Source organism: Antechinus flavipes, chromosome 1 (assembly GCF_016432865.1).
Source record: "Antechinus flavipes isolate AdamAnt ecotype Samford, QLD, Australia chromosome 1, AdamAnt_v2, whole genome shotgun sequence".
In the NCBI taxonomy this organism is placed as follows: Eukaryota; Metazoa; Chordata; class Mammalia; order Dasyuromorphia; family Dasyuridae; genus Antechinus; species Antechinus flavipes.
This window is the reverse complement of record NC_067398.1, coordinates 309,398,414-309,420,608: the sequence shown is the minus strand read 5'-3', so window position 1 is coordinate 309,420,608 and position 22,195 is coordinate 309,398,414. Positions and strand designations below refer to the sequence as shown.

At 38.5% G+C, this 22,195-nt stretch overlaps 1 protein-coding gene across 2 annotated transcripts; it reads right to left on the bottom strand.

Moving 5' to 3' along the window:
* Positions 1 to 2,951: 2,951 nt before the first annotated feature.
* EARS2 (glutamyl-tRNA synthetase 2, mitochondrial) lies at positions 2,952 to 22,189 on the bottom strand. 2 transcript variants are annotated; one of them, XM_051964773.1, is made up of 9 exons: positions 21,793 to 22,189; positions 14,818 to 14,973; positions 13,705 to 13,894; positions 12,661 to 13,133; positions 12,279 to 12,387; positions 11,081 to 11,234; positions 10,738 to 10,868; positions 8,478 to 8,613; positions 2,952 to 8,300 (listed from the first exon to the last, which is right to left on the bottom strand). In XM_051964773.1, exons 1-9 carry the CDS (start codon positions 21,929 to 21,931, stop codon positions 8,217 to 8,219), a joined length of 1,572 nt encoding a protein of 523 aa, XP_051820733.1. In that variant the 5' UTR covers positions 21,932 to 22,189; the 3' UTR covers positions 2,952 to 8,216. The 2 variants fall into 2 exon arrangements, with proteins under 2 accessions (XP_051820733.1, XP_051820742.1); XM_051964782.1 differs by lacking the exon at positions 2,952 to 8,300 and having other exon boundaries at positions 8,487 to 8,579.
* Between the last annotated feature and the right edge of the window lie 6 nt (positions 22,190 to 22,195).

The following is a 22,195-nucleotide window of genomic DNA, read 5'->3' as shown; positions in this document are numbered from 1 at the left end:
TTTATTATGTTGTCTACTATGTGTCAGGTACCATGCTAAGCATTAACAAATAAAAATGATATACAAAGACAATAATATAGATGTACATGTACACCTTTTTAAAAATGGAGTCCTGTCATCTTCTGGTGTTCATGAAACCTAGTTTTCTCAGAGACTCCATCTCCAAAGCTGACTGCTTCTCTCACATTTCCTGATACACAAGGCCAGGAGCATAGTCCTTTTAAAGATTTCCAATCCCTCCTTTAAAGTTCACTCCATACTTTCCAGATGTTTCTTAGGACCTTTCCTATCAGTCCCCTTCCTGCCTAATTAATTTATCACTCAGATGAATTCTGTACCCAGTCCCACTTTGAAAACCTCTTCTCCCAATGGAAAATTGAACTCGTTTTCAGTGCTGGGATTCCTAGTTACCCCGCTCTGTCTCTAGCACAGGCTCAATACTATTTCAGACATCTGAGGGCCAGCCTGGCTAAGCCTGGATAGACTCTCTAGGACACCAAGTGGTGGATTTTTGGTTATTGCACTCAAGTCAAATAATGACATGTGGGATAATTGTCATCTCTATCAACAATGGGAGTACACTCCCATCAATAAAATCAGAGTTCTTTGGAATTGATTTTGTTATAAATGAAGGTACTCAGCTTTTACAGAATCTACTATCTTAGCTTTTGGCATCAAAGAAGTAGGCTTCTAGATTTATATTCTATAAAAATCTGAGAATAAATAGCCAACACTAGGGTAGAAAAAGATTATGAAGTGGTCCAAATTTAGTATCTTCCACAAAGTGAAACAAGATAAAGCAAGCATTCATCTTCAAAAGGAGTTGGAGGTTTTTCTCCTAAGGACAGGGTTCTTAACCTTTGAAGCCTATGGAATTTTTCAGAAAAACATTTTTAAATGCACAAAACAAAATACACAATAAGAAAGGAGCTTCCTCCAAAAAAAACCTCATGAACTACAACCGGAATTTCTTCAATATTAGAAGGGACTATAGAGATTATCCAGTTCAAAGTCCAATAACCCTATACAATTTTCCCAATAAGTAGTCATTTACTATTTGTTAACACCTCTGGGAATAAGAAACTCATTGTTTTACCAAAAAAAAAAAAAGTCCCTATTTTGACTTAGCTGTAATGGTTATTAAATTTTTCCACATATTGAACTCTAATGTTCTCCTTCCTTTCATTGTTGCTGGTTCTGTTCCCCTGATTTAAGCAGATCGTTCCTACTTCCCTGCATGATTCCATCCCTTCAAATTCTTGAAAACAGCCATCATGTCCTGACTATATTGTCTCTTTTCCAGGCTATCTGATCCAACCAATATTTATTAAATGCTTACTATATGCCAAGAACTGTACCATGAGTTGAAAATACAAAGATAAAAAATAAAATTCTTGCCCTTAAGATTACCTTCTAATGGTATGTATAATACATACAAAGGTAAGCAAGTACAAGTTAATTTGAGGAAGGAGAGAACACCAGCAATTGCAATTAGGAAATTTTTGAAAGGCTTTGAGACCTGATATTTAGAAAAGGAAGATTCTAACAGGCAAAGGTGAGGAAGGGGTGTTGTCTAGGCATGGGAGACTGCAAGCCTGTGGAAAGACACAAAAATGGGAGATGAAGTGTTATACTCAATTTGGCTGGAACTCAAGAATATGCAAAGAAAAGAAGTGTGAAATAAGAATGGAAAAACTAAGTTGGAGACAATTATGTATGTCCAAATCAAGGAAACCATATTTTATCAGAGGGGCAGTAAGGCACCACTTATGGGCAACTAAGTGTCAGAGCAAATAGAGTACCAGGCCTGGAGTTAGGAAGACATCTTCCTCAGTTCAGATCTGACCCTGAGCAAGTCATTTAATCCTGCTTCAGCTTTCTCATCTGTAAAATGAGTTGGAAAAAGTAAAAATATATCCACTCCAGTATCTTTGCCAAGGGAAACCCAAAGGGGGCCACAAAGAGGGAAGGAATAGTGATATATGGTCAGAATCATTTTGGCTCCTCTGTGAAGACTAGATTAACAATAAATAACATTTAGAAAGCATGTTGACACATATCATTTTATTTGGTTCTCAATCTCTACAGTTGAGGAAACTGAGGCAGATGACTTGACTAAGATAACACAGTTATAATGTGTCTGAAGTTGTTTTTTAATTACTATTTTTCTGACTCCAAAACTTATGTATTATAAATAAAAACAAACCTGAGAGGAAGATCGCACTGTGGCAATGGCACCAAGATCCTGATTCTGGGTAAGTAAGTCTCTACCTAAAACAGCAGCACTGGGTATAGTGAAAGTAAAGCTGGATTTGGCATCAGAGGACCTGGAGTTCTCTTACTTTACAGATGACCTTGGGTGGAAAGTTAATCATTTTGGTCTAGTTTCTTCCTCTGAAAATGATGAGGCTGTTCTCAGGTCCCTTTAAAATCTCTAAAATCTATCATCCTTCCAAGAAAGAAGTCTACTGCTCTTCAAAGAACACAATGGGATCAACTTAAGAAGGAAGCCAGCATGAAAACATTTTTCCATGGGATTCCAACTATATTTGGAAACTCACTGTGGACTCTTTGGGAAATGGACTTACTGTAGAGCTATATGATACAGAATAGATAGTGCTTGTTCATTCCCTTTCCTGTTTTCTGATACATTGTGGCTAGCTTTCTTGCAAGTGAAAAGTTGATGCTAGCTTTCTTACCCTAGTGGAGAAATTTTTTCAGGTTTCTGGATAGTTAAGCTATAAAGCCGGACATCCCTTGTCCTACCCACAAAAGTGTAGCCTGATAATCCAGGCACATATATGTTTTTTCAGAACTGCAAATGACTTCCAGAAATTATTTTGAGAGCTGGGGGGAATATATGAACATTAAATATTTTAGTAACTCAAAAACAAAAGGCTATAACCCAAAATTGGGGGTGTTTCACAGGAAAAAGACATTTTTCTAAAGGGTTTTCTTTTTTTTTTTTTTTTCTGTCTGCCCATTCTTCCAGAATCCTGGGCATGTTATTAATTAACTTCTGTGGGCCTAAGTTTCCTCATTTCTTGTTCACCCTTCGTTTTTGAAGAGGACCAATAATATCACAATGATATCTTGACTCATACATGAACTGAATTTAAATGAAGCAGCATTGTACAAAGTCCTCAGATTATGACTGTGCAATGAGGCCCCATTTTCTTGTAGTCATCCAAGTCCAGCAACAAGAAAAGACAGCCCAGGATGCACTAGATAGCCTTGATGTCTTCAATCTGCTTCAGCCAGCTTCATGGCTTGCTGGAACAAACTGTTCTTATCCACCTATTTCCCTGGGGAATGTCTTCACCATTAGTTTGAAGCCTATCAGTTACCCTCAAACTGGTTTAGTTCTTCTGCTGTGATGGTTTTACTGTGCATACTATAGATCCTTGGAACCCCAAATGAAAGTTGGGTGACTGGCTGGATACCAAAAGTGGATAAATAGCCCTAAAAAGGACTCAGCAAGCCTTCACACTAGAGATGCTAGTCTTTCTTGAACACCCTTGATACCCTTCATCACCTACATCACAGGTTTTACCTGTGAGGTTAGATCAGATGATACCTAAGGCCTTTTCCAGCCCTGAATTTTTTTTTTTTTTACATCTTCAAACTAACAGTAAATAAGTCCCCTCAACTAAATGGTTCCCACCTCAGAATTGTGATAGAACTCAAAGACAAAAGGGATTTGCTGGTCATAGTAAATAGCCTACCAGAGGCCTAAAGCATCATCAGCAATACCTCTACCCATGAGAAGGGTTCCAGGTTTTCCCTGGATATTATAGCATGTCATTTTCATTCCTCAAAAATTGGCAGAATTTCTCGTAAAGGATTTAACTACAGAACATTTAAAACACAACATGGTTTCTATAAGGGGAAAATATGCCTAACTAATAAGCTGGAGTTTTTCTGGTTGGGGGAAGGGGAGGTGAGGCACGGGAGTAAATAAGCAAGTGGCTAATGAAAATCTAGTGGATATCATTCTCCTTTGATGATTAAAATAAAAGTCTCTGATAAAGTTTCACACTAAAGACTAGTTACTAATTGGAATCACCACAGGGCCAGTCTTCTTACAAGAAGGGAATTGGCATTTAATCTGTAAAAAAAAGTCAAAGTTAATAGAGAATATATGAGGAATATAAAGAGTGAGGATCTCCTTAAGTATGAGCTAGGCCCAATTTTAGTTTTGTAAATGTCTAAGAGGAGGGAATGCATAGTGAAATATCCAAACATACAAATGAAATACAACTCTCACCACTAGGCAGAAGAAAAATAAATGTCGGGAATGTCTTACAAGGTTTCAGGATGGTAGATGAACTTCAACGTGGACAACTACAGGCAAGGCAAAATCTTCTCAATTCACATAAATCAATCTAGAACTCTAGAAATTATCAGACTATACCCAAAAGAAAATGGTTGAACCAAAGGCTTTGGGTTTTTGAGGTTGACATTATTATATATAATCAATATTTCTTATGAGAAAGCGCCTGAGTACCCCTCAGAAAGAAGCAGAATTCTATTTGAAACATGCTTTGGAACTGGAAATGGGCACTCCACTATGTTTAAATGACAGGTGCCCATGAATTGGAGCAACACTTCCTTAATGGTGGGAGAACTGTTAGAAACAAAGGCTAAGACAGATAGAGGCTAAAGGGTTAATGACTCTAGGGAAGAGACTTTTAACATTTTTTAATACCACAAGTGCATTTGATAGTCTGGTAAAGTCTATGAATTCCTCTGATTAATGCCTCTGAATTCCTAAAAACAAAATATAAATGATTACAAAGGAAATCATAGTAGACTGAAATAAAGTTATCAACATTTTTTTTAAAAAACAAGTTCACAGACCCCAGGTTAAGAACTCTTGCTCTACAGACTGATTTCAAAAAAGTCTGGAAAGATTTATACAAACTGATGCTGAGAAGTGAGCTTCAGAACCAAGACAAAATTGTATACAGTTAAAGCAAAATTATGTGATAATCACTTCAATAAACTTGGGATGGAAAATGCCATCCCCATCCAAAGAGAGAACCATGGAGACTGAATATAGGTCAAAAGATACTATTTTCACCTTTTTTGTTGTTGTTTTGTTTGCTTTTTCTTTCTCTTAGTTTTTCCCTTTTGGTTTGATTTTTCTTTCCCAACATCACTAATATGGAAATATGTTAAAAATTATAGTAGATGTACAACCTACATCAGATTGCTGGTATCTTGAGGAGGTGAGAGGTGAGAGGTAAGGGAGGGAGAAAAAAAAACTGAAATTCAAAATCTTACAAAAATGAATGTTGAAAACTATGTATAATTAGAAAAACAAAATACTATTAAAATGAAAAAAAATTTTTTAAAAGATTCCTTGCTCTAGGGTAAGAAGTAGGAAAACAGCTAGAGGGGGACAATAGAAGATGAAAGATTGTGAGGGACAGGCTGCTCAAGGTATGGGATCTTTTCATGGTATATCTCAGGGATATCCCTGAGTCTCAACTCACCCTTTCTTTCTATCTGCTGGCTCCATAAAATGACTTTCCTGTCCTGCTTCCTCAATGCTACGTAATATCTATTGCTACTTTTTTTTAATTCCCATTTAATTTCCAATTTTTTTAAGTTTCCAAGAAACTGGAAATTAAGTGAATGTTCATCAATTGGGGAATGGCTGAATATGCATGTAATAGATTATTATTGTTCTATAACAAATGATGAGCAGGTTGATTTCAGAAAAATCTGGAAAAATCTACACAAAGTGATGCTGAAGGAAGTGAACATTACCAGGAGAACATTATATACATAAGATTATGTGAAAATCAACTGTAATGGACTTGACTCTTTTCAACAATTCAAAGAACTTCCAATAGACTTGGTATGGAAATGCATCCAGAAAGAGAACTATAGAGAGTGAATGGGGAAAGAACTATGGAGACTGAAGCATACTATTTTCACCTTTTTTGTTGTTTGCTTGGTTTTTTCCCCTCTCTTCTTTTTTTCCCCTTTGATCATGACTTCTCTTGTACAGAATGACAAATATTGAGATATGTTTAAAAGAATTGCACATGTTTAACCTATATCAGATTGCTTGCTGTCTTGGGAAAGGAGGTGGGGGGGAAAGAGGGAGAAAAATTGAGAACACAAGGTTTTGCAAAGGTAAAAGTGAAAACTTTCCCATACCAGTTTACCATATAAGATACAATAGTCAATGACTAGAGTAATCTACTGTTTGATAAACCCAAAGACTCCAGATTCTGGGATTAAAAATTCACTGACAAAAATTGCTAGAACTGGAAAATCGTATGGCAGGAAATAGATATAGACTACTATCTCATTCTATACACAAAGATAAGCTCAAAATGGGTACATGATTTAGGCATAATAGGTACTACTATTAGCAAATTAGAAGAGCAAAGGTTAGTTTACCCATCAGATCTTTAGAGAAGGGAGGAATTTATGGCCAAACTAGAGAACATTATGAAACGCAAAATGGATAATTTTGATTTCATTAAATTAAAGAGGTTTTGCACATATAAAACCAATGCAACCTTAGAAGGGAAGCAGAAAGCTGGGAAACAATTTTTATAGCCAGTGTTTCTGATAGAGGCCTCATTTCTAAAACATATGGAAACCAGTCAAATGAATGCTATATTTTGTCAAATCCTTTTTCTGTACCTATTAAAATAATCCTATAATTTCTGTTAGTTTTCTTATTAATATGCTCAAATATGCTAATAGTTTTCTTGATAATGAACCAGTCCTGCATTTTTTTGTATTAATCCCAGTGATTAATTGCTGTCACTTTTTAGTAATATTTTATTTAGGGGTAGCTAGGTGGTGCAGTGGGTAGAGCACCAGCCCTGAAGTCAGGAGGACCTGAGTTCAAATGTGACCTCAGTCACTTAATACTTCCTAACTGTATGACCCTGAGCAAGTCACTTAACCCCAATTGCCTCAGGGGGAACAATTATTTAAAATCTTTGCATCAATATTCATCAGTGAAATTAGCCTATGCAACTTTCCTGGCCCAATGAGACACAAAATAGCCCCAGTCTTTCACTAGCTTCTCTACTCTAAGGGAAGCACACAGTCCTTGTCCTTCTGGGACTTTGCAATAATTGTTATTGTTATTTGTCATGGAGGAACAGAGTACAAAAAGACTTTTTTCTAACATTACATAATTATAATACTTAATTTAATATGAAAAAGAATTTTTCTTCATACAGGGAGTGACGAAACAGAACTATGGGCCTAAAATATTACATATATTGTCAAACATGGTTTTGACATTATTTTTTTCTCTTAAAAAAAAAAATCTTGTTCCAAGAGATAGTTCACAGAATAAGAGTAATGGGAGGAACATATTCAGAAATAAATATGAAATGCAAACAAAAGTTATTGATAAAAATGATAATTTAACCTCCCTATTGTACTCCCACCTCCCTCTCCCCCCACCTCTCCAATGAGAAGACAAAAGTCACAAGTAAGTGTTACACCTTTAACACCTTTGGATAGGATTTCAGGAGGATTAATTCCACTACAAGGGTTTGGAAAGCATTTCATTTCTGCCTGGAAAATATTCCCTAATGCTAGATTCACTCAGACAAGAAAAGAGAAAAAAATGTCCTAATATTTCAGGAGCCTTTCAGTCCTGCCTCCCTTAACTCTGGTGAGAAATCCTTCAAAGTCCCATCTAGTTAAGCTTACAGCATTTTACTTGTTCTCGAGATTTTACTAGACTTACTTATCTTTTATTGTTCAAAATCCAAACCAGAGCCCAGTGCAGAGCCCAAAGACCAGAGAGTACCAGAGCTCAGGCAATTAAATCCTGAGGCCTGTCTGTGAGCCTGCAAATCTATTACAATGTCAGATGTTCAGATAGAAACCAGTTCCAGGAACTAAGAATCAATTCCAAACTTCTGGTCCATAATATAGTACACAAGGAAATGGAGAAATAGGTTCCAAAAACAGCTCCTTTTTATAGCCAAGAAAAGGAATAAGACTGTAGGGTGGGCTCTTCCTAGACTAAAAAAAGAGACAGACCTGAGGAGAATTGTCAATACATACTGCCTGTCATCCACCTATGGGTCATGAGAAATATAGTCCTCAAATTAATACCACAGATTTCCTGTTGAACATTGGTTTCAGCTCTGATGTCTCAGAAGCAGTTTCCAGCAAAGTGGATCACTAGTTATCCTTGTCCATCCATCCTAAAAATCTTCTTCCTAGCTTAAGAGCACCCTCTGCATCCGTTCCCGAACTTCCTTAGGTCCCAAGGATATCATCATCTCTGCAACAGTTGGGCCTCGCTGAAAAAAAAAAGGAAAAATCCTGGGATCAGATCCCTAAATGTTTAGGAGGCATCTTCCACCTGCTTTCATAGTTAGAGAGGGACTATGTTGTGGTTTGGGTAGTCTTTCTCAGGACAAAGCTTAAAAGGTTCGAGGAACCCAGGGAAAGGATTCTGAGAAGTCAGCTAAGCTCACCTGCTGCCCACTGAGTGCCATTCGGAGCAGTTTCATCATTCTGACATACTCAATACCTTCTGTCTTCTCTGAAAGTCTTTTCAGCTCTTGGTTCAGCACTTCCTGAGTGAGAGAAATGCCAGGTGTTTCCAACAACCTAGAAGAAGTCCAATTGATTCATGATATCTTCTAGTCTTCTGAGGGATTCTCCTTAAAGAGGGTCCCAAATGAAGAAATACAGAATTGGAGGGAATGTCCCAGAAAGCTCAGCAACAGGGCAGAATATGGAAATTATCAAGCTTCAAAGCTACTTTGAGAATAAACTTACTATGAAATAATTCAATGTGGCTAAGTATGAAAAGTTTAGAAGGATCCAGGAAAACAGAATCTCCTGCATATTATTAGTTTCCCAAACAATAGGCTACAGAGTGACCAAAGAGAAGGAAAAGAATCCATTTCTATGCAGGCAAGTGGAAATTAAAAGGGACACTACCAGGAAGTCAGAAAATTGCAAAAGTTTCAGAATAGAATAGTGAGTCAATTAAATGATAGGAGGATTAAGGCTTCTGATAAAACAAAAGTCACTAAAAATGGCAGAGGTAACTTATCACAAGGCCTCCTTTATCATTTATATAGCCATCTTCCCATATCCCCCTTCCCTTTCATGGCTAAACAATTTGAGAAGGTCAATGACAGTCAATGCCTTTACTTCCTTTCCTCTCACCCTCTTCTTAACTCTGCAATCTGGCTTCCAACCTCATGATTCAACTGAAGCAGATCTCTCCAGAGTTATCTTAATCAACTAATCTAAGAGTCTTTTCTCCATCTGCATCCTTTTTTTTCTTTCTCTGTAGCCTTTAATACTGTTGATTGTGCTCTTCTCCTTCATACACTCTTTTCCCTAAGTTCTCATGCTCTCCAGGTTCTCTTCCTTTCAGGTTCTTTCTCAATATCCTTCATTGACTCTCCACCAAATCACAACCACTAACCATGAGTGTGTCCCAAGCTTCTGGACTAAGTCCTCTTCTCTTCTTCCCCTATATCATTTTGCTTAGTGATATCATTGGCTTCCATGGATTCAATTATTATCTTTATGCAAACAGTTCTAAGACTTGCTCTAACTTCTCTCCTGATCTGTAAATCTCACATCTCCAACTAGCACCTGGTCATCTTAAACCTGGATATCCCATAGACATCTTAAACCAACATATTCAAAATTACACTCCATTATCTTCTCTTCCTAAACTCTATATTACTAATGAAAGTAGCTCCACTTCCCTGGCTCACATCTTAAGTGTCATCCTTGACTCCTCACTCTCCTTCTCCATCTCCCCACCAAACCCAATCAGTTGTCAAGAAAGTTGCCATTTCTCCTATCTGCCCTCTTCTCTCTGGACACTGTTACTACTCCAATGCTCCATCCTCTCACTCCTAAATTATTACAATTGTTTCTTGCTTGGTCTCTCTGACTCTTATTTCTCCCTACTCCAGTCCATCATCCATTCATTTATCAAAAAGATCTTCCTCAAGTATGGCTACAACCATGTCACTCCCCTATTCAATAAATTGCTGTGCTGTGAATGAAATGTAAAACTCTTGTTTGCCTTTTAAAATCCCTTTAATCCTGGGCCCAGAATTCTGGTCTTTTTACTTTACTCTTCTTTATGCACCCTGTGATCCAGTGATGGTAGCCTTCTTGCCATTCCTTGCATAAAACACTCCATTTCCCAAATAAATGTATTTTCACTGATTGTTCCTTATTACCCCTGCCGCCTGACTTTGTTCAGGTCTGAGTTAAAATCATTCATTCTCATTCATTCATTCTCTCTCTCTCTCTCTCTCTCTCTCTCTCTCTCTCTCTCTCTCTCTCTCTCTCTCTCTCTCTCTCTTTTTCTCTTTCTCTTTCTCTTTCACCCCAAGATGAAAGTAAACTTGTCTTGCCACTTTTCCAGACACTTGACCTTAAAATTATCAAAATGGTCAGTGATCAGTACTAATTTAGGAGACAGCAGGTCTGATATCTAGTTATTACTCCTTTCACCAACCTTGAACAAACCATTTTAATGCTCCAACTGGAACCCAAGAATTATATTATATACCATGTGTGTCCCCAAAATATTCAGAGGTATTCTGGATGTTTATTCTGGCCTGTACCCTAGGATCCACAGGACAAATAATACCATTTTATTAACCTGTCCCTTTACCATTTGCTAGGTGCACTGATGGCTACAAAGTTATGGACAAAGAATGAGTGCCCAGAGGTTAAGAGGGGGGCACTCACCCCAGGACCAGCTTAGCAATCACATCCACTTCTCCTGAGATGGTCTGCAGTTGTGCTCGGGCCACAGCAGGGCGAGTCCAAAGATAGGAATATGTTGGTGAGACCAAGTCCTGTAAGCGACTGATGCGCCCCTATTAAGAAAGGGATTAAGAAAGAGCTATCAGAGAGAAACCTCAAGAGGGATTCTCCAAGAAAATCTGGGTAAGGTGAGTAGAAGAGGAATGGCTCTATGCTTCTTTGTATTGTCTTAGAGCACAATGAAAAGGAAGGGGAAGGACTATATCATCCATGGTGACATCCTATCTTACCTGACTCCCTACATATAAATGCACACTGTACATACCTGTCCCAGCAAAAGGATTCTCTCTATGTATTCCTCACTGAGGACGTCCTTGTCCTCCAATTGTTTTCCATATACATCTTTCACCATGGCCTGAAGCTTCTTCACAAACTGGAGCCTCCGAGGCTTATCATTCAACAATCGAATCAAATGCAGCCTATAGGAGAGTTGAAGTTACAGATCTGCTCCAAGAGAAAGGGGATGTGAGAGTACTATAAAGGAAAGGGAGATAGAAATAGAGAAAAGAGAAAATGCCTACAAGCATACAGGAAGCATCCATATTCCTGCAGTATAAGTGAAAAAGACTAAAAAAAAGTAAAAAAAGTAAAAAAAAAAAAAATAATAATCCAGAATACCAAATTATCCCTCCCTGTCCAAAGGAGAAGAAAGAAGATGCTTTTATTTTTACAGATGAGAAAATAAGAACAATACAATATACAATAAAGTAACATTTACAAATAAGTATAGTTAGAAGTTAGGGTTTATGGTTTTTTTGTCGCTTAAAGATATGGTGAATCCCAGGCCCCAGCAACTACCGGAGTAAGGTCTGAGACTCAAAACCTTGAGTCCCCAGAATCAGTTTCAGGACCCCCAAGCCAACTTATCATGCTTTACTTTCCCTTAGTAACCAAGTAAACTTCTTATAATTTTGCAGCAATAACCAGAAAAGGCAATAAAGACCCAAAAAAGAGAAAGCAAAGCCAGAGTCTCACTTCTTAATGTTCAGGGACTAATGTTTTCGGAAAGAATTCTGTTGTAACAATCATGCAATAAAGAATACACAGCATCCTTCTAATACTATTACTGTTATTCCATTTCATCTAAATAATTTAATAAATATCTCTATCATGATTGAACCCAGAGGTTTGTAGTTAAAAAGTACCATTCAAAAGATTTAATAAGCAAAATTCAAAATACATAAATTCATGGATGAGTTAGGGGGAAAAAAACACAACAACATAAGTGAGATTCTCAGATCCTTAAATAAATCTGATCAAATGAGATATATTTTTCAATGTAGTCAATAAAGGAATGTATTTTGCTTGACTACACATATTTATAATAATGGTTTCTGCTACCCAATGGATAAGTATGAAGGAGAAAAATAACACAACTGTTGAGAAATAAAGGAGCTCTTCTTTGAGGAAGAGCCATCTTCCTGTACAGGGTCCCCAAAGCAGATCTAGTCTATACTACCCACCTGTTGAATTCAGGAAGTTTCTCCAGATCCAGCAGGGCTGAATGAGTGCTGATCCCACTTAAGTCAAACTGTTCTATCAACTCTGGCAGTGTCCTCCCCATCTGATTCCCTGCAAATCAGTCAGATCTGTCAGGGTACACTCTCCTGGGAGGTCAAGCTCCTTTCCCCTTTTAAATCGTAGGTTGATTCCCAAGATAAACAAGGTTGCCTCTCAATACCAAGGATGAGAAGCATCCAGCTTTTTCCACAGGTTCCCATTCATAGCCCCAAGCCAAGGATTCCAGGTCAGGCGCTTAGTAATGAAGGCTCTTTGTAGAGTAGTTCCAGGAGCCTCTTACTCTTAGAAACCTCCTGACTCCCCTGTTTCCCCTCACCACTATACCTGCAAATCCTGAGCCATAATTGGTGATGAGGTCTAACAAAGTCTCTGGGAGAAAGCCAGCTGAAGCAAAGTGTTCCAAAAAGATGTCTCCTTGACGCTTGGACAACTTACTGCCATCCTTATTGAGAAGCAGAGGCAAATGGGCAAAGTGGGGTGGTTCCCAACCCAGGGCCCTGTATAAAAGGAGATGTTTGGCAGTAGAGACAAGCCACTCAGTGCCCCGAAGAACATGGCTGATGCCCATATAATGATCATCCACCACACAGGCCAAATGATAGGTGGGGAAGCCATCGCTCTTGAGGATCACAGGGTCACCCTCAACATTAGCAACTTCATGTTGGTTCCAGCCATGTACCAGGTCTTGGAAAGTCTCAGCTCCCTCCTCCAGGCGGAAGCGGACAGTTGGCTTGTCACCTGCTGCCAATTTCCTGGCTACATGTTCAGCACTCAAGAATCGACACCGATTGTCATACCTATTGAAATTTCACAGGAAATATTTTCAGTCCAAGAACCCCCAACCCAAGACATCCTAACTTTGCATGAGCCAATCAACATGAGCTAGACTAGGCAAAGTTATGTCATAACAAGTTGTACAAAAGTGGGATCCGGAAACATAATATGCAATGACTATGATTGTAGTAATGAAAAGAACCAGAAAACAATCAAAACAGAAAGTTGTAAAATTACAAAGAACATGCTTGGCCCCAGAGAGGAGAGAGATGGAAAGACATTCTGTCACAGCTGTCCTCTTCCACCCCCCATAGCAGTCCCTCCTAGTTTTTTGTTTTGTTTTGATGTGTTGATCAGTGCCACTAGTGTTTTTTCTTTTCTTTCTCTTTAAAAAAAAAAATTATGTTATAAGCAATAGTTCACTGGGATAAGAAAGGAGGGAATGGAAAGAGTGATGATAAAACAAAAAATACCAATATAATAAAAATCTATTTCAAAAAGAAACATAGCAATCAAAAAATATCATACTATAAAAGTCAACTGACAAAGTATCAGAGATTTCTTGGGGTCAACTACCAAGAACACGTTCTGTACCGGGGTATCTGATGGTTCCTTAGGGCCTCTTTTTTCAGCAGCTCCAGGCGCTGGGGGGTACAGAAGCAATAGTAAGCAGCTCCAGTCTGCAACAGTGCCTTAGTGGCTTGTGCGTAGAGCTCGAGGCGTTGAGATTGCTGGTAAGGTCCAGCAGGACCTCCACGCCGAGGGCTTTCATCAGGAGGAATTCCTGGAGCACAAGTAGTAGTAGGAAGTTAGCATTGGCCTGTAAATGCCCCACTCATGCAAAACCCATCAAAAGACTGAGAATGAAAGCTCACTGAGGGACTCATAGGCAGAACACCTCCTCCCCAACTACATCCTGCTTCTCTTTGGTCCCAGAGAACAAATTCATATCGACATCAAGAAACATTCCCCAATATTGGTAGAGTGCTGGGAGTAAATATGGAAGTATTAGAAAACTTCCCTGGTTAACCATGCAGTTGAGAAATAGGACATACCTAAAAAGAAGATAAAAGGCAGAATACATGGAGCCCAGAAAAGTGAATGAAATGGAAATTCACATATGATCAAATCTATTTGGTTTCATACCACCATGATCTCTCTGATTCCTCCCTGATATAATTCTCTCACTGCCCTGTCATTTCCATAACTGGAAATTAAAGGTATTTCCTACAGTCAATAACATTAATCAATCCAATGGAGCAGTTTTTCCAAAAGGCCCTTCCTTTTACTTGCTTAAGCTCTGTCCTCCCTTTCCCCATCAGCAGAACATTTGGAAGAAAGGACTAGCTTTGCAAACTTCTCTAAATCTCAGGAAATGACATAACCAGAGTTTCTCCAGTGGATACTTAGACTTTCCACCAAACCTTTATTTCATTCCCTTTCTACAGAGAGGCATCTGCTAACCTAAGGAGTTTCCCTAGCACACCAATGTATTCAGCATCCTCCTCACTTCTTCCTCAAAGAAATTAAGAAGTTATTTATCTTTAAATCACAGCTCTCAGGAAGACCTCCTGTGGCCCTTTTTACTTTTCCAAATGGCAAGAGTAGAGGCCTGCTTCAGAGCTGGTTACCACAGTTCTTCCTTGGAAAAAAAAATTTTTATTACTGGGCTCTGGAAGAAGTTGTTCATATTACCCCAGGGCATACCTGCCCATTCCAACATGTCCTCGATGTTCTCAGCAGCCCCAGGCACTAGACGGGTTTGATCTGTGTCTTCCAACCTTAAGATGAAACTCCCTTTGTATTTCTTGGCAAAGATGTAGTTGTACAAGGCAGTGCGTAGGCCTCCCAAATGCATGAAGCCTTGTTAAAAGAAAAAATTTTTTCAAATTATGCTAAGCAAATGACTAAAATGTTTAAACATTTTGACTCAGAGAACCCATCCTTCTAGGCATATATACCAAAAAGGACAAAGACCCTTCATGTGCCAAAATATTTACAGGAAATAAGTGAAGACAAAGTAGACACCTGTTGAATGGTAAATAGCAAAACAAACTGTAGCAGGTAAAGGGAATGGAGCATAATTGATGAATATGATGAGAACAGAGAAACATAGGAAGGCTTTAAGAAAGGATACAGAGAAAATTAGCAAAACCAGAAAAATAATATACACAATGACCACAAAAAGAATACAAATGAAAAACCTAACTGAACAATATACAGTTAGCAACCATTAAGCTTGGCCCAAACCCTGCTCCTTTCTTTGCCATAGTGAGGGTCTATGTATGTGAAATTGTGAATATATTGTCAGATTCAGCTGTAGTTTGTTGAACTGCTTTTTTTTCCCCCCTCTTTTTTTTTCCTTTTTAATTCACTGCTATGAGAGATAGGTTTCTAGGAAGGAAAGTAGAGAGGTATCATAGCATCATGGGGCTAGAGTTGGAAGTAACCTTAAAAAACTATCCAGTCATATCTATTTCAAGATAATGGAGATGGGAAAACAAAAGATTAATTTGGTTTTTTAAAAGGAAAAATGAAGAAGATAGGAAAAGCTAACAGCAACAAACTGGTAGAGATCTAAACATTCAATGCAAACTATGAGATGTTACTTAACTCAAAGGCCAATGAGATGATATCTGCATTTACGGGGCCCATAAAGTCTAGGATCCATGTTTTCAAACTCCCAATGCTCCAACATATTTCTACTTGATTATAAACTATCATTCCAATTTTCCCTATACCTCATCTCTCCTAAACTTATTCCTGACCTCACTGAGACCTCCAATATTCCTATTCTTCAGAATTTTCACCAGATATTAGCCCTGCTCTGACTTTATGCTCCTCCCTGTACAATATGCAACCTGTCATTCTCCACATCATTTCTACATTGTCCTTTGCTCTCAAATTCTTGTCTTTTTGCTACTTTTCTTTCCAAATCTGAATTTTGGATTATTCCTAGTCCTCCTACATTCCTATTCATCTGGGCTAACTGGAGCTAGGCTTAAGTTACACAACCATGCAGACTGGATACAAAGTGGGGTCCTCATAGAAGAAAGGCACTGTTTTGTGTTCACTCCTAATTGATTCCTATCTTACTCCCCAGCCCCCTTCCTCAAGTGCCACACACCCCTCCCATTCCATCTCAAGAAGAAGGACCCTGCATCTTATTTTCCTGCAAAACTTGAGACCATTCAATGTGGGCTCCTTATTCTCCCATTCTCTAAACCCTTTGACATCATCTTCCATTCTTTACCCATTCTCCTTGCCAGGTCTAGGCCTTCTATTGGGATGCAGTTGATCCCATTCTCTCCCAACTTTTCCTTGAAATCCCAATCATCCTTTCTCTATTTTCAATTTCTCCTTATTCAGTTTCACTTTAATGCCTTAAAAACCCAACAGATCCTATCAGTTCTTCAATTTGTTACCTTGTATCTTTTTTCCCTTTCTTGGCCAAAGTCCTAGAAAAATTAGACTTTATTTAATGCCTTCATTTTCTCTCCTCTTCTCTCACTCCTAAATCTTTTGACATTTGATTTACAATCCTCACCACTCAACAGGCAGTATCTCCATAGTTATCCATGATCTCTTACTTGCCAAATCTGATGGTTTGTCTTAGTCCTGATCTCTCTTAACCTCTCTCCTGCACCTGACACCAATCACTACTTTATCCTTCTGGATATTCTCTCCTCTATGAGTTTTCCTATTCTATTATATTCTTTCCTAGATCTTTTAACTTTTTGACCATAATTTCCCAGTCTGTTTTGCTGGCTCATTATCTACATCACACATCCATCCTAATTGTGGATTGTGAATGTTCCCCTAAGGTTCTATCCTAGACCCTCTTCTTCTTCTTCTTCTTTTTCTTATTTAGCATTTTAATTTCCCCCAGACTAATTCCATAAAAACAATTTTAATATTCATTTTTAAAACTCTGAATTCCAAATTCTTTCCCTTCCTCCCTTTCTCACTGAGAAGGCAAACAATGCAATATAAGTTACACATGTGTAGTCACACAAGACATTTCCATATTAGTCATTTTGTAAAAGAAAACACAGATCATTAAAAAAAAAATCCTACACCTCAAGAAAAATAAGGTAAAAAAGCAAGCTCCAATCTGTATTTAAACACCATCAGTTCCTTCTCTGGGGATAGATAGCATTTTTCATATGTTTTTCAGAATTTGTCTTGGACAATTGTCATTGGGTCCCTGGAGAATAGCAAAATCATTCACAGCTGATCATTTTATAATATTGCCATTACTCTGTACAAAATACATTCCACTTTGCTTTAGTTCATGGAAGTCTTTCCAAGTTTTTCTGAGTGTCTGCTCATCATTTCTTATAACACAATAGGATTCCCTCATAATCTCAGACCACAATATGTTCAGCCATTCCCCAACTGATGGGCATCCCTTTAATTTCCAATTTTTTGCCCCCAGAAAAGAGCTGCCATATTTTTGTATATATAGATAGGCTCTCTTCTTTTATTCCTCCATACTGTCTCTCTTGATAATGTCATCATCTACCATGGATTTAACTAGTATCTCTAAGTAGATGAGTCCCAGATTAATGTATCCAATCCCAGCATCCCCTCTGTGTAACCCATGGCTTATTAGACATTTTAAACTAAATGTCCCAGAAACAACATTAGTTGTTCATTAGTCTCAAAATCAACATGTCCAAACCATTTATCTTACTCTCAAATCCTCCCATATTCCAGACTTCCCTATTTCCATCAAAAGGCAGCTTAAATATCCCTCATTTATCACTTCAGCATTCTACTCAAAATCTCACTCTTCTTCACCCCATGCTTCCAATCAGTTGCCACATCTTGTCATTTCTACTTCCATAATATCTCTCACAACTCTGCTCTTCACTCACACAACTGCCACTTTGATCATTACCTTTCCTCACATTATTTCAATACCCTCCTAAAAGATCTCCCTGCCTCAAGTATCTCTTACCATCCAACTCTGCTACCAAAGCGATTTTCCATCAGTATACTGGGTTATTCTAGAGGCAGCTTCCTACCGCTTCTAGTTTAAAATAGGAACTCTTCTATACAGCTTTTAAAGCCTGGCACAATCTGGTACTAACCAATCTTTTCAGATTGACTGGACTGTACTTACCTCCTACACTATGCTATCCAATCAAGCTGGACTTATTTCTTTTAATTATGCAGGATATTCCATCTCTCATCTTTTATGACTTTGTACTGGCCACCCCTTCTCACATCCCTTTCCTTTTTTTTCCCCTGAGGCAATTGGGGTTAAGTGACTTGCCCAGGGTCACACAACCAGGAAGTGTTCCGTGTCTGAGACCAGATTTGAACTCAGGTCCTCCTGACTTCAGGACCACTGTGCCACCTAGCTGCCCCCTCACATCCCTTTCTTAAGAGGAATATTCTTCCTTCAAGACTCAATTCAAGCTTTTACATGCAGCTTTTTCTGATCTCCTGAATGATCAGTACTCACTAAACTACTTTGTTCTTAAATATTTTGCTTTAATCTGGATTTCTTCTCTTCATATCTATTCTGTACTCACTTATTTGTGTATTTATTGTCTCCCCTTGTTAAAATGTAAGCTCTGTGAGAGTAGGAATGGGTTCATTCTTTGTATTTGTATTCCCAGCACTAAGTTCATTACTTGGTGTGAATTAACTTTGCTTGCTGATTGGCATGCTTCACAGGATCAGAATCCAATAGTCAGTCAAGTACAGAGAGTATAAGTAATAACAAGAAATTTATATTCTCCATTTAAAAGTCCAAGAAACTGAAGCTAATACAATTTAAGTGACTGGCCTAAACTCAAACAAGTTGTAAGTGCCTGAGGGAGTGTGAGAATGCAGGTCTTCCTAATTTTAAATCTGGCATTCTATCCTCACCATACATAGAAAGCTTAGTCACTTCTGAAGAGGCCAAGGCTGAGACAAAGAAGGGCCTATATTTTCAAGCAGAACAGAGAAAAACTAAGGGTTTCTTTGCCTAGGAGTAAAAAATGTCCCTAGCTTGTTGAAATTTCAAATTCTTAAATTCCTTTCCTTATATCAACAGTCTCACACATCTCATTTAGCCAACCTGTGTCAAATCATTTACATTTGGCAAAGCTAAGGATGACAAGCATTTCTTCTTGTAAACTTGAAATGACTTGAAATGAGGGTATTTTTTTTTTCAAAGTTAGGTTTTCATCCAATGCAATTAAATCAGAATTACATTTCCCTTGATTGAGGTATTGGCTAAGTGCCTCATTCCCTCGAGAGTTTATTTTTTCACTTCGAATTCAGAAAGGACTTAAAAATATAAACGCAAGTTTTCTGGGAAATGGCAGATTTTCTTTTCTATGAAAACAATGCAAAATCTGTTGTCTCAGCACCAACTACTTCTGGCATGTCCATGACTTACCCATAAAGTTTCAAAAAGTCGGTTGGAAAGACCCCAAAAATGTCATTAAAAAAATCATGTGCATATAGGTATTAAAATTTTTTTTGTGTAAATAAAATTAAGGATACTTGTTCCTACTCTAAAACTGCAGGACTTTTGGGCCATAAAAATTAGTATTCCTAGCAGAAAATTGCTTGGGAAGATTTCAGCTAGGGACAATCAAGTGGAGCAATGGATAGAGTTTGAGGCCTAATCAGAAAGACTCCTCTTCCTTAGTTCAAATAGAGCTTTAGACACTTACTAGCTGTTTGGCTAGCTGACCTGGGCAAGTCACTTAACCTTGTTTGCCTTAGTTTCCTCATCTATAAAATGAACTAGAGACAGAAATAGCAAATACGCAAATACCTTTGCCAAGAAAACTCCAAATAGAGTCACAAACAGTTGGATATGACTAAAATGACTAAATAACAAAAGGTGCCTGACTGGAAAGCTAAGCCAGGAAGCAACAGAAAAAGAATTTAGGACTAGGTGATTGGGTAGCCTTGAACAAACTACTTAAATGTCCTGACCTCAGTTCATGGAATCATTGATTTAGAGCTAAAAAGGTCCATCTATGTCATATAGCTAAGTCTCTCATTCTATAAATAAGGAAAATTAGTCCCAGAAAGGGTAACTTGACAAACACTGGGGTTTCTACTTCCACTATACTCATACAGTCCCCACCGAAATTCAGAGTCAAATTACCTCTCACCAGGGCTATTTTAATAGTTTAGTATCCCTGGCTCAAATATCTCACTACTCTATTCTATCCTCCACAGATGTCAAAGTGATTTTCCTAAATCATAGGTCTAATCATGTCACTTCCCTAATAAACACTGTAAATTGATACCTATTACCTCTATAATCAAATATAAACTCCTGAATGACATTTAAAATTCTTAACAATTTTGTTAATCTTACTATTTATCATTCCCCTTCACTTCCATGGTCCAGCCAAATTGGCCTTTTTACTATTCCTCATACATCTTCTATTTCCATAATTTTGTACAGGCTCTACCTAATGCATGTAATGCACTCTCTTCTCAATCCCACTTCTTAGAATTCCTAGTCTCTTTTAAGTCTGAGTTCAAATGCTAACTTTTCAACTCGAAGCTTTTCCTGATCACTCCAGCACTGGCGAGCCCACCCTCCCAAATTTATCTTGTATCTATTTTGTGAAGGTCTATCTATGTACATGTTATCCCCCTCCCCGGTCCAGAATGTACCATGCTCAAAACAAGAGGCTGTCTTGTCTTTAATATCTTCACTGTTTAGAGTAGCAACTGGCACAGAGCACACTGACTTAAATATCTACTGAGTGGAATGACTGTTCAAGGACAAAATTTGCAAGTGGCAATTCTAAGATAAAAACCTACATTTTAGTGTTTCACCCCCCAACTTGTTTCATCTCATGAGAATGGACACACCCTACACCAATCTCCTTAAATGAATCCATGAAAACCCAAGTGAGAGTTGTGAAAGTTTTATAGATTTAATATTATAAGTAGATAATTAGCATCACAGCAGTTTTTACAAACTTTGGTATTAAGGTTCGGAGATAGAAGCTAAATGGCATTATGTACCAAAAACACGTTAGAGATATCTTAAAACACTAAACACAAAGACCAATAGTGATTTTAAAGGAACTTATCACAGGAGCATGACTACCACTTCTAGGTAGAGAGATGATGGACCTTGGATATGGAAAGATAGACATTTTCTGTCAAGGGCAACACACAGATTTGTCTGCAGAACTGTCCTAATTTGTTACAAGAGGGGATTTCTCCCGAGAAGTGGGGATTCACTTGGGAAGTAAGATTCACAAAGTTACTTAAAACCCCATCTTTTAAAAAAAATCCTTACACGGGACATATCAGTATCTATATTACGCACTTCACAGGACAACTGCAAAGTTCAACTGGAAATGTAATGTTCATTCAACAAGCACTTATTACGAACCCACTGCATATCGAAAGATGAAGGAGGAGATAGGTTTTTGCTCTCCACCAGCTTAATTTTTTACAAGCTCATTTGCAGGTATATAAAATTACTGTAAAAATACTGTACATAGCATAGCAAGGATAAATCTACCTGGGGAAGAAGGGGGGGAGTATTAGGGAGAGAATGGTGATCCCTCTCCTTTTTTCTCGTAGTCCCTCCCCCTCCCAAGTCATAGTGAATTTCTCTTCCCTCTTTCCCCACCCCCCACCCCCGACCGTCTCCGTAGCTGAGCCTACAAACCCTACTGACGGGTAGTTAGTTACCTGTGGGGCTCGGGGCGAACCTGACTCTCACAGCGGAGCTCTGCGGTCCAGAGCCCCCACAGTACCCACGCCATCGCCCCGCCCCCCAGGGAGCTCGGGCCAAACGGAGCTGGAGCAGCCCCAGTAGCAGGGCCGCCATGTGGGACTGAATGCACACGTGGCTAAACAGGTTCACTTCCGGGCAGGGCGCTAGCCAATCCGCTCCTCCCTTTTCGAGGAGGCGGAGCCTCCCTTTAAAAGGACAGGGTCCCTTTTCACCCAGTACTGGAGAATCCTATCTCCGTTTGGGTGGGAGTACTGACCCGCCGCCAGTTACTTCCCACACCTTTGGCAGAAACGAGAGGAGGGTATCCGTCAGCCTCCTGGGGAATAACGAAAGGGGAGGCAGGGAGAGCTGGTGAGT

Excerpts from the sequence above, each read along its gene's own strand:
- EARS2 (XM_051964773.1), bottom strand. The coding sequence starts at position 21,931 with ATGGCGGCCCTGCTACTGGGGCTGCTCCAGCTCCGTTTGGCCCGAGCT. Across the intron at positions 11,235-12,278 it reads AAACTTCCTGAATTCAACAG|GCTGCATTTGATTCGATTGT; the intron begins GTGGGTAGTATA and ends ACTCTCCTATAG. Across the intron at positions 8,301-8,477 it reads TGGCACTCAGTGGGCAGCAG|CGAGGCCCAACTGTTGCAGA; the intron begins GTGAGCTTAGCT and ends TTTTTTTTTCAG.